Below are 12,259 nucleotides of genomic sequence, written 5' to 3'. Positions count from 1 at the left end.
CAAGAATACTGGAGTGGGTTGCCATTTCCTTCTCCAAAGGATCTTCCTGATCCTGGGATTGAACCCAGGTCTGTTGTGTCTCCTGCATTGGCAGGCAGATTCTTTACCACTGAACCACCTTAATTTCCAACTAATAAACTCTGCCTTAGAAAGGGATTTATCAGGGATTTTGTAAACAGCCTTTTTATTTGTATAGAGAGATCTTACTTTTGATAATTTGAGTTGGTTTTTTGGATGGTTTTAAATAAGGTTTGGTTTGTTTTGTTTTAATTTTCAGTGCTACAGAGACCATTAGCCCATCCAATAAGGATTCTAGAAAGAATTTGCATAATTTAATTCAGTGTTGGAAAGTTACTGAACTTACTTGCCTTGTATCAGTATAACCTCAGGTTAAATCACCAAATAGCTTTAAATGTGTTGAATTGTTCGCCAGTATTGAGGTTCTTGGGAGAGCTATCTCTGTTTTTGAATATGAGGTTTTGATGTTTTTCCCTCTCTTAATATTTCCTGGAATCACTGTAAAATCAGCTTTGTATGAAAGAGAAAGGGGGCTTAATTAAGATCACCCTTGAAGAAAAATATATAGTTGAGATTATTTTATAAAAAATGTTTTTAGGCTTTTGGTAGAAAAATACATGATTTTAATGTTATTTTGTCAAATATTAATCATTTTATGTGCTTTTTTCCTTTTTGAAATTCAGGCTTTCATTAAAGATAGAACCAGGGACAAGCACACCACGTTCTGCTGCTTCCAGGGAGGATTTAGTAGGTTAGTGCAGCTTTCTCTTGTTACTGAGTAATAAACCAGATAACCTAATAAGAAAGAAGGGATATACTCCAAAGTGAGTAAATGCTTAGCACATTTTATTCTGCCTGCACAGTTTTGTTTTTGGTATTAAAATATATCTTTTTCTATTTGGTTTTCCTGTTTTTTTTTCATTAAAATTTGTCACATGTAGTTTGTCAGTAATATGCAAATAAATATGCCAAATAATCAAGAGTAATAGATATAGCCAACAGAAAATAATAAGTGTTTATGAATTATCAACTCTTTTTTCATTAAGCATACTGTAAGAGGCAGTGAGGGTTAATTATGTTAGAAATTTCTGTGGTCTAAGAGGAAAAATTTACTACTTTGAATAATTATAGGAGTCAATTTTAGTGGCTTAATTTTTTTTTTTTAATTTCACTCTAATGCTGGACCAAGTACTGATAAGAATAGTCATAGTCTCTTAATTTATCTGTTGCATTACAGTTGGGATTTATATGTATATAAATAATCTAAAAACATAAAATTGAAGAGAATTTTTTAAAGAAATCATAGACAATACCTTGTTTCATATTCCAAATACAGACGTTGGCACTAAGCTTTGTACTATTATATATCCTAAAAATAATTGGAGACCCATCTAATAAGGTATGAAGGGAATGAGGGAGCAAAACCATGACAGTATCTACAGGGGAGAGTGGTCCAAGCAGAGGAAATCATTTCAGGCTATATCTATTGAAATTTGCTTTTCTTTTCATTCTTAAAGTGATATTTTGCTTGTAAAACAACTGTAAACCAATAAAAAAAATTTTTAAGTGTTATTTTGCAAATCTGTGTACTCTCAAGTTCCTTTTTTTTTAATTTCCAGAAACTTGAGCAGTCAGTATAGATTTAAATTGTAACTTGAATCCTTGACCTACGCCACACGTTCTGTATCTATGAAGAAGCTGAAACTAAGAGTGAAGAAGTCATGTGTAAAATTAAACGAGCACTGAACTAGGATTCAGAAGACCTGAGGGTTTAGTCTAGGTTTCATGTGTGATATGAGACCCTTACACCATCTCTTCTAATTACACTGCTTCCTCTATAAACAGGCTACTTATACTGGCTACTTAGGGCAAGTAAAAGAGATAGAAATTAATAGATATTGTTTGTTTTGAGGTTTTGTGTTTTATGACTCAGAAACTAAATATTTCTTATGTTCAGTCAATTAAATAGAATTCATATTACCTTAAATTAAACCACAATTTTTATTTCATATCAAAGGATTACAAATAAAGCAATCTTTCTAAACCATTTAACAATTTCTGTCTGTCTCTCTTTGTGTCTCTGTCTCTCTCTTTTTTAATTTAACCCTTAAGGTCCTGAAGTAGGAGCATCTCCACAAAGTGGAAGAAAAAGCATGGCAGCTGAAGGAGCCTTGCTACCACAGACACCGCCATCCCCTCGGAACCTGATTCAACATGGACATAGGAAGTGCCATAGCTTGGGTTACAAGTCAGCACTTTTAATTTTATCTTTCAAATTTTTATGTATTTAGTTGGATTTATTTTCTACTTATTTTACTAGTTGGACAGAAAATAGTGTCCTTGCATAGTTTTTATTTGTGTAAAGTAGTCTTTTTCTGATTTAGTAAACTATCTTGTTTGCATAAAGGCATTTATCTCTCCCTTACCTTAACTCGGAAATGAGCTTTTTCCAATAGTGCTTTCACATTTTGGGGAATAAAAATGAACATTATGGGTCGTCATCATAAATAAAATCAGGAAAGCACACACTGTTTCCATTTTAAATTATAACTTATATCATGAGGCATTGCTTGTCTTAACCAAAACAAGTCACCATAAATAAAGCATATAAAAACTGTTCTTTTTATAACAAAATACAAAGAAAGGGAAACTGTCTTTTTGTTTAGCTTTACAAGATTGTTTCCTCAAAATGGACCCCAAGGTTCACCTTTGCCATGATTTTTGTGAAAATTTAATAGACATTTTCCAAAAGTGAATGTGAAAATAATTTTTAATGAACCCAAGCATCAAAATAAAGTATTTTCTGTTATATAGGTAGATATGGCCTGGTTTTCTAAAAAATTTTTCCCTAAACTGTTAGCTTGAGGCTTTCATGGTAAAATCTGTGTGTTCATTAGTATGAGAGTTCAGAAGTAAGTTCAGGATAGCAGGTACATCTTTTATATCCTGAATCTTTATGTAAGAGTATCTTTTATATCCTGAATTAGTAACAGTAATGAAAGATATGAAAAATATTTCTCTTTGTTTCCAGTTTCATTCATAAAATGAACACAGCAGAGTTTAAGAGTGCAACGTTCCCAAATGCAGGGCCAAGACATCTATTAGATGATAGCGTCATGGAGCCCCATGCACCATCTCGAGGCCAAGCTGAAAGCTCTACTCTTTCTAGTGGAATATCAATAGGTGAGAAATAATTCTCTGAGAGAGTTCCAACTTATGTAAAATAAGACTTCTAACAAAACTCAGCTGGAAAAGCATGATTAACCCTACTACAAGTAGAAAAAGTAATTGATAAAAGCTAAGTAGCAAAGTGTGGATATAAGATCATATTACTAGTAGCCGCTAAAATTAATAATTCATGATGGTTTGAAAAGTGCTCGATGTTTTTGACTTCAAAAGGGGAGGCATTCAAGGAATGGTGGGGAAGAAAACAGGCACTGGTTGAATTGGTTACTGCATGTAGTTGGAATGCAGGAATGAGGAAAGGGGCAGATGAGTTATGATTCTCAGGTTTTTTTAGATTAAGTAGCTGGTTAGATGGTGGTGGTGTTACCTAGGCAGAGAACATTATAAGAGCAGCCATTTGTAGGTATTGAGGTATTTGTAAAGGGTGGCTAGGTTTGGGGAATTAAGGATTCCATTTTGGACGTCTTTGGACCATAGTGAGTTGTCAGGTAGGTAATCGAATGTATGAATCTGAAGCTTAAGGAGGTAAAGTCACATCTATAGATACAGGTATAAGAATTAGCATATTTGTAGTATTTTCAAGCCATGAGACCAGATAAGGTCACTAAGGGTGAGGATATAAATAAATAAGAGTAGACATGCTAACATTTGGAAGTGTCATTTTTTTAAAATGGTCAGCCATCAAAGGAAACTACAAATGAGGAACCACTGAAGTAGGGAGAAAAGCAGTGTGGTATCACAAAAGCCCAGTAGAGGAAGGATCTCTGAAGGGAGGGATGTGCTGAACGTATCCATATCAAGTGCACAAAAGAGAAAATAAGAGGAGAACAGGAGTTGATCACTGAATTTGGCAAGATAAAAGTCACTTGGTGACCTTGACTAGATTTGCTTTATAGAATACTGTGGGCAAAGCCCTGGCTGGAGTAGATTGGAGAATGAGAGGTAAGAAAATAGAGATAGCTATTATGAAGAAAACCAGGACTGGAAAAGGACATGAAGTTAAGAAGAATTTGTTTGTTTTTACTTCCTAAACTGTTATTTATTTTCTGAAACTTCTGCTGCTGCTACTGCTAAGTCGCTTCAGTCGTGTCCAACTCTGTGCAACCCCATAGACGGAAGCCCACCAGGCTCCCCGTCCCTGGGATTCTCCAGGCAAGAACACTGGAGTGGGTTGCCATTTCCTTCTCCAGTGCATGAAAGTGAAAAGTGAAAGGGAAGTCGCTCAGTCGTGTCCGACTCTTAGCGATCCCATGGACTGCAGCCTACCAGGCTCCTCCGTCCATGGGATTTTCCAGGCAAGAGTACTGGAATGGGGTGCCATGACCTTCTCCGTCTGAACCTTCTAGCTGAGCATAATTTCTTTGGATAGTTAGGAAATCTCTATACGATGCTATTTTTATTTTAAAAAAGAAATAAAGGAGGAAAATGTCTTCTCTGATTACTGCCAAGGTTGCTCAAGGGCTTAGTCTATTACTCTTAATATGATCATCTCAATATTGATGAACAGTCAGTAGAAAGAAATGTAGTAGTTCATTTTCTTGAACATACTGACTTCTTTTAACCCTTGAGAGTTTCGAACCCTGAAATTGCTTTGGAACTGGAAAGCTTCATTCAGCAGTTTTAGTCCAGTATTTCCCTTTTTATAAATGCAAATGATGACAAAATTTACAGAACAGAAGACAAGTTGGTCACCTGAAATATCTCTTCATTAATACTGTAAATTGCCTATATGCAAATATTAACCTCAATCTGAAAAATAGTACACAGAATAATTTTGCAAAAGAGAGAGGAAGAAGCTTTTTCTAGTTAAAAATGTGTTACAGTTCTGGAATCTAGCATGTTACTTTAAGCAAAAAAAAAAAAGTAATTTTAAAAATTATAGCTCTCAATTTAGTATAAAATATTTGCCTTTTCTGTAATAGTTATCGTAAGTATTATAATGATGATTATTCTCTATTTGTGACTTTTACTTTCCATAGATGTTCTTTTGCTTACCACAAGATAGTTATCTAATTATTTCATTCCATTACAGTTAATGTCTTATTTTAGAGAACCGTCTTTTAGGTCAAGAAGGGGCTGATTCAATTTTTGCCTTTGTATTTATTGTTTAATTATTCCAAGGCTAAGTAGGTAAACAGTAAGGATTGTTGTATTCTTGTTTATAAATTAGGAACATTAGACATAAGCATTACTTTCCAGGGTGTTTCCTTTAAAACTTTAACATTCTAAAAAGAAAGTTTATAACCACAGCTGGTAGTTATTAATATACACACACAATTCATAATAACAAAAAGATATTTTCCTTAGCTGTAACTTTTACATACAATATTAATTTATGCCTTGGAGGCTCTGAGAAAGTACCCTGGAAGAATTACCAGTGCTTGGGACTGTGGTCTCTAACATTTTCTAATATGGCATATACGTCCTGGGTAACCCAGAATCCCAGAATAGCCTTGACCAGCTGAAGGAGGCATATCTACTTAAGGTCCGTGCTTCTGGAAGAAACTTTTGTTTTCTACAAATAAGTCATACTGTTGCTGCTGCTGCTAAGTTGCTTCAGTCATGTCCGACTCTGTGCGACCCCAGAGATGGCAGGCCACCAGGCTCCCCCGTCCCTGGGATTCTCCAGGCGAGAACACTGGAGTGGGTTCCCATTTCCTTCTCCAGTGCATGAAAGTGAAAAGTGAAAGTGAAGTCGCTCAGTCGTGTCCGACTCTTAGTGCCCCCATGACCCCATGGTGGACCCCATGACCCCATGGTGGACCCTATGCAGTCTACCAGGCTCCTCCATCCATGGAATTTTCCAGGCAAGAGTACTGGAGTGGGGTGCCATACTAATTATGCTTAAATTTTCATTCTTTATCACATAATATTCTACACATCAAAAATAACATACAAGCCTCCACTACCAACAGCAGATTACCTCCTGTTTCTTATCTGAGCCATACAACCAGAAAATTATTTCAGTAACTGTAAGTACTTCCAAGGATGGGACATAACTTGTACCATTCTACATGCATGGAAGAAGTGTTAAATCCATCACACATAATGGGTTCCTTGTAGTATTTGAGTTTGAGCCTCTCAAAAGAATCCTGGTTGTAAAAGTCTGATAGATGACTCAATGTGATACACAAAGGACAAATTAATTATTGATTAATTATCTTTAAAATAAATTTTAAATCAACCTAAGCTGTTTGGGACTCTCCAAGTTCTTTCCCCTCCAGTTAAGCTAATTTAAAACTTTCTATTGTAACTGATATTCTGGGTCTCTAAGAGAAAGTTTTTACATTGTTATGGTACTTTTTTTTTTTCTTAAGGATTCCATCCTCTTCTGCCTTGCCTCTAAAGACAAAAGTTGAATTTCATTGAGCTTTTTATCCTTAGGATAGTAATGGGTTTAAAAAAAAAAAAATACAAAAGGAAGTATACCATGAACCTCTAAGAAATTTGTAATTATATTGGTCTTAAATTATGACAAACCTTACAAGGAAAAATTGTGTGCTTATATGTGAACTTATATGTACTTATTCTCCGATGATAGAAAAAGTGTTTACTAATGTAATAAATTTAAGCCCTAAGTATACATATAAAAATATTTTATGCTGTTTTGTTTCTTTGGGTAGATTTGTCAACTCTGTTCTAATATATTGCAAAATAAATCAAGCACAATGGTGTTAGAATGAAGAATTGATATGTGAATGTTCACCAACAAATAATGTGAATAAGCACAGCTAGAGCATTTATTTTTTTAAAGTAAAGTCTAAACTATAATTATGATGTTTTAAAAAATAAGGTAACTTTTGATTTTAGGGAGCAGTGATGGCTCTGAACTAAGTGAAGAGACCTCATGGCCTGCTTTTGAAAGGTAAGAAAAATTGTCCATTTAAACTGTTTTGAGTTTATTTTGTTTAAATATATGATGTTTCCCAAGTGGTTCATTGGTAAAGAATCCGCCTGCCAATGCTGGAGATGTGGGTTCAATCCCTGGGTTGGGAAAATCCCCTGGAGAGGGATATGGCAACCCACTCCAGTATCCTTGCCTGGGAAATCCCACGGAGAGAGAGCCTGCCGGGCTACCGTCAACGGGCTCTCAGAAGAGGCGGACACAACTTGGGGACTAAACAACAACAGCAAAGTATATGATAATGTGAATTTTAAGACATAATATTTATTACATATAAAAGGACTATTTAGGCTTCCTGCTGGTGGCAGAAATTAAAAGTGAATACTTAAGCCTAGAATTCAGTATTATTTCGTAAAGACATTTTATTTGGTGACTTGACACACATATTTGATTTTTAGTACATTTTAAATTGTAACTTAAACGTAATAATAATCAGGGCTTCCCTGGTGGCCCAGTGGTAAAGAATCTGCCTGCCAATGCAGGATACACAGGTTAGATCTCTGATCCGGAAGGATCCCACATGCCTCAGAGCAACTAAGCCTGTGCATTACAACTACTGAGCCTGTGCTCTGGAGTCTGGTAGCCACAACTACTGAAGCCCACACACGCTAGAACCTAGCGCTCCACAGGCAGAGAAGTCACCACAATGAGAAGCCTGCGTACTGCAACTGGAGAGGTGGCCCCCACTGTCCACAACTAAAGAAAAGCCTGCACAGCAACAAAGACCCAGCAGGCCAAAAATACATTTTTTAAAAAATAAGTAAAATATGAAACAAATGACTTAAAAAAATAATAACCAATCATAGCTTACCTACTTTCATGTACAAAAGTAAAATCTTTTCCTTAAATTCTGGTTTATTTAAGTAATTTTAAGGTATTTAGTGAAATGATCAATTTCATTCTCTGCTAATTTATACATTTTAAATTATACTCTAAATAAGTAGATGAAAGTTTGAATTTAAATTGTTATTAATTAAAAGGTTCCACAAAGCACACAGACACATACTTAAATAATGTAAGTCATATTCTATTCTCTTTTCCTTGATGCTTTAATCTATAAAAGCTGTCATCTGCTTGCAGCAAATATGCTGTGTTGATCTTTCAGTATAAGATTTTTCTAAAAATGTAGGCAAGTAGAACAAATAATTGTTATTTAATAAATATCCATTAGAATTTTGCTGTCTTTGATCATTTTAGTTCTGCCATTGTCATACTAAAATATTTGAACCTTGAGCAAAATAATTGCTCCTTTTGTGTCTATACTAAGCAATAAGTTTCTGAGCAATCAGATTAGGTTGAATTTTGAATGTCATGTTAAAATTGATGAAGTTGAAAACATTTAGTTACCTAACTCCCTGCCAGTCACTTTTTTTTAAATATAGATTTATTTATTTTAATTGTAGGCTAATTACTTTACAATATTGTATTGGTTTTGCCATACATCGACATGAATCCATCACAGGTGTATACGTGTTCCCCATCCTGAACCCCCCTCCCTCCCCTTACCATCCCTCTGGGTCACCCCAGTGCACCAGCCCTGAGCATCCTGTATCATGCATTGAACCTGGACTGGCGATTCATTTCATATATGATATTATACATGTTTCAATGCCATTCTCCCAAATCATCCCACCCTCTCCCTCTCCCACAGAGTCCAAAAGACTGTTCTATACATCTGTATCTCTTTTGCTGTCTTGCTCACTTTGTAATAGAAGCAATTATACTCACTATACCTCTGAAATTGAACTATACATATTTGAATTGGTTAATTTCATGGTGTTATTGGAAAATTAGGTCCCTGGAGAAGGAAATGGCAACCCACTCCAGTACTCTTGCCTGGAAAATCCCATGGACGGAGGAGCCTCGTAGGCTACAGTCCGTGGGGTCACAAAGAGTCGGACATGACTGAGTGACGACACACATTTGTTCTTGAAGCTTCGTGAAGATTCTCACCATGGTGATTAAGACTTTACTTGCATATCCAATATTTCAAAATACTTTTGAGCACTTCTAATTATCATTGTTCTTAAGTTTTATTCTCTTTGTTTTGGGAAATTTTTAACAATTTGTTTTTATATATTATTTCTCTTCCAAGTTTTTATTTCAGTCTCTTTATTTGCGTTTGCCTGAAACAGGAAGATCGCAAGAGTTGCCTCTGGCATTCTGTCTGTACAAATTGTTTTGTTAGTTCTCTCCCTCTAGTAAGAACATGGTATCATCAGAAGTTGATTATAGTGTATTGTATTTAAATAAAAAATATTGATGAACAAAATTGTTTATCATGTGGCATGAGAAGTAATCAAGTAACCAGAATGGTGTTGTGTTAAATAATCTGTTCTTATTCCACCAGGTTACTTAAGGAAGATGGTATTTAAGTGTTAACCTTCACATCCCAAAATAGTATTTTTCTTTTGACAATGTTTTGCTTTGCAGACATTTGCAGCCAAAAATATCTACTGTGCTTTTGCCAAGTTTAAATCAGTGGCTCTTTTGAACACTTTGAAATCAAATCAGTGCTGCCCAGCAAGATTCAAACATGAAATATTAAAAAGTGAATAAAGAATTGGGATTTAAAATACTGTTGTACTTGTGGATAATGAACTTTGAAAATAGACATCAAATATTTTGCCACTTAAATTGCTAAAATAAAACTTTTTGTTTTAAATATCATTTATCAACAGTGCTGCTTTTGGCTTTTTCTAGGCAAAGAAATATCAGTGTTTCTGTGTGTATGTGTTTATTTCCTTTTTTAAGTATCACATGCTATTTTGGATGAAAATTAACTCATACCATTTTTTTTTAATCATTTACTGGCTTTCTCATGTATTTTTTGTAGTTGATGTGAAAATAAAATAAAGCCTCTATTTTTGTTCAGTTTATCTATTTTAGTCGTTTTTTTTTTAGATTTAATATATAAAAGAAAAGAAAATAAGGTGTTTAGATCCCATTTATTTTAAGTTTTTAGATCACATTGCTTTTAGGTATCTTCATAGGGACATATAATAAAAAATTATTATTCTATAAATCCTGGTACCATATATAAAGTGGAATCTAAGAACTGGAATATAAATAAAAGGATTTCAGGCTTTGTTTGGATATAAATACTTCTTTATTTTAGTAAATTTGTGAAAATGAATGTGTATATAAATACATGGTTTAAACTAAGAAGCAACCTCAAGTATTTATAGTCGATGGTAGAAGAAAATAATAATTTAAAATCTGTGCTTCATGCTTTAAAAAAAAAAAAAGGAGCAATCATATACTATCCTTTTGTAGGATTTAGAAAGCTGTATTACATGAAGAAATTATGATGAAAGCTGTATTACACAAAAATTATTATACTGTTCTAGGTTATTGATTGATGATTATGTAAATAAAAGTAATATATGCAATTTATAATGGAATCCAACAGGAACAGATTATACCATTCTCTCGGCCCGGTGACAAGAGTGGCACGAAATGGCTATCGAAGCCACCTGAAGGCCAGCAGGTACAATCCCCCTGCATTCAGGGGTCACAGAACTCCCCTCTGGTGGTGGTGACTGGCTTTCATAGGTGTGGTCTCACATTACTTCTGTTCTTTCTCAGCTAATTGGTTTCAAAGCTAAATTAAATGCCCATGAAAACTTTCTTTCCAAGATTTAATCTAGAGATAAATTTGAAGTCTTCTTTCTGATCCACAGAGCTAATTGCTAAAATTTGCATCTTTATGTCACATTCTTTAAATAATCCAAATCAGTAGCTTTTTAACTGCACAGGTCTTTCTAACATTGCTGATTATTAGAGGAGCAGTACAAAAACCCACTTGTTTTTCAAAGGCTGCAATCAAAGAATTTACTACAGTTTGTCTTTTTTAAGGATTTTTCAGATTAACTGCAGGTCTGAATTTAAACAAGTCTGTTTTATGAAATAATATTTGTGTATTTAATTCATGTTCATTTGGTTATCTAGTTAATCCTGATCTCCTTCTGTACTACATTAGCTGCTGAAGAAAATAAAGATGGTAGATTGATTGGGGACTGGAGGTTAATGGTAGTGAATAATCAACCAATTCTCATAAGACAATGCAATAGCAAACATTTTAAAGTTAATTTTATGTCAGTTTAATAGTGTCTAATCTCCTTGGATATAAATAGCTCCAGCATGAAATTTCTGGTGGTTTCTAGGTTTTTAAGTCATTGAGAACACCTTAACAATCAAAAAGAGATAAACTGGCAAACTTCAGTTTTCATCACTGTTGTAGAAATTCTGCAGCTCACATCAAATCACTGGAGAATGACAGATATTTTTTTCATCAGTGTATATGTTTTAATTGACTCATAAAAATTGTTCTGTTCTTAACTATAGGACCTTAAATGAGTTGGGGAAAGATATTTAAATGTTTGATTATTCTGTGATGGAAGCAATCTTGAGTTTTAGTTAATCCTTTCTTGCAGAGTTGTTAGGCTTTAATCACTTAGATGCACTGATGACATTAAAATGTCATTAAATTTTATTGCAGTAAGTTTGATTTTTTAATATGTTGTTAATTGCCTTTTTTACTTCTCTCACCTATTTTGGAATTGAGCATGTATTTTCTTTTGCTTTTTTTCCTTTTTTGATTTTCTGATATTTTTATTTTGCATTTTATTGCTTAAAAAGACTTTTAACATATAGAGTCCTCACCTTTCCTACCAGAACTTGAGTTTCTTCTGGGGAAAAAAAGGTTTCAGCAGTGCTGCAGTATGACATGTTGAGAAGAAAAGTCTTGAATCCCTAATTTACTCTTTACTAAAGTGAATCACTCTATTCTTTCTGAATTATGCTTGTTCAGATATGCAGTAAAATGCGTTTTTTAACCATCTGCTGACTTTAATAACTGCCTGATTCATTTTGTGACAGCTTGTAAATTTCAGATCAGTAACCCTTTATGATTGTCAGTATCTTCTCATTCTGAATAAAGGAGCAGTCTTAAAATTGAAAATAATTAAATTTTATTTAAATACCTACTTGATAATTACTCAAGTGCTTATATGTTCTTTTCTTTTCACTTTTATAGTTCTGCAGAATCAGAGGATTTGGCAGTACATTTATATCCAGGGGCTGTTACTATTCAAGGTGTTCTCAGGAGAAAAACTTTGTTAAAAGAAGGCAAGAAGCCTACAGTAAGAA

General features: G+C 34.1%; 1 protein-coding gene across 5 annotated transcripts in view; it reads left to right on the top strand.

Annotated features, from left to right (window-relative positions):
- Positions 1-12,259, top strand: part of RALGPS2 (Ral GEF with PH domain and SH3 binding motif 2) — a 166,271-nt gene that overhangs the window by 135,767 nt on the left and 18,245 nt on the right. For 4 of the 5 annotated variants that reach the window (XM_006048562.4, XM_006048560.4, XM_025285561.3 and 1 more), the window contains 6 exons: positions 702-769; positions 2,131-2,266; positions 3,050-3,201; positions 7,015-7,069; positions 10,521-10,598; positions 12,147-12,252. In XM_006048562.4, coding sequence (XP_006048624.1) covers positions 702-769; positions 2,131-2,266; positions 3,050-3,201; positions 7,015-7,069; positions 10,521-10,598; positions 12,147-12,252 — 595 coding nt within the window. The remainder of the gene's footprint in view (positions 1-701; positions 770-2,130; positions 2,267-3,049; positions 3,202-7,014; positions 7,070-10,520; positions 10,599-12,146; positions 12,253-12,259) is intronic. The other variant, XM_006048561.4, reaches the window with a different exon arrangement.

The sequence above is a fragment of the Bubalus bubalis genome, chromosome 5 (genome assembly GCF_019923935.1).
Source record: "Bubalus bubalis isolate 160015118507 breed Murrah chromosome 5, NDDB_SH_1, whole genome shotgun sequence".
In the NCBI taxonomy this organism is placed as follows: Eukaryota; Metazoa; Chordata; class Mammalia; order Artiodactyla; family Bovidae; genus Bubalus; species Bubalus bubalis.
This window is presented reverse-complemented; position numbering and strand designations above follow the sequence as displayed.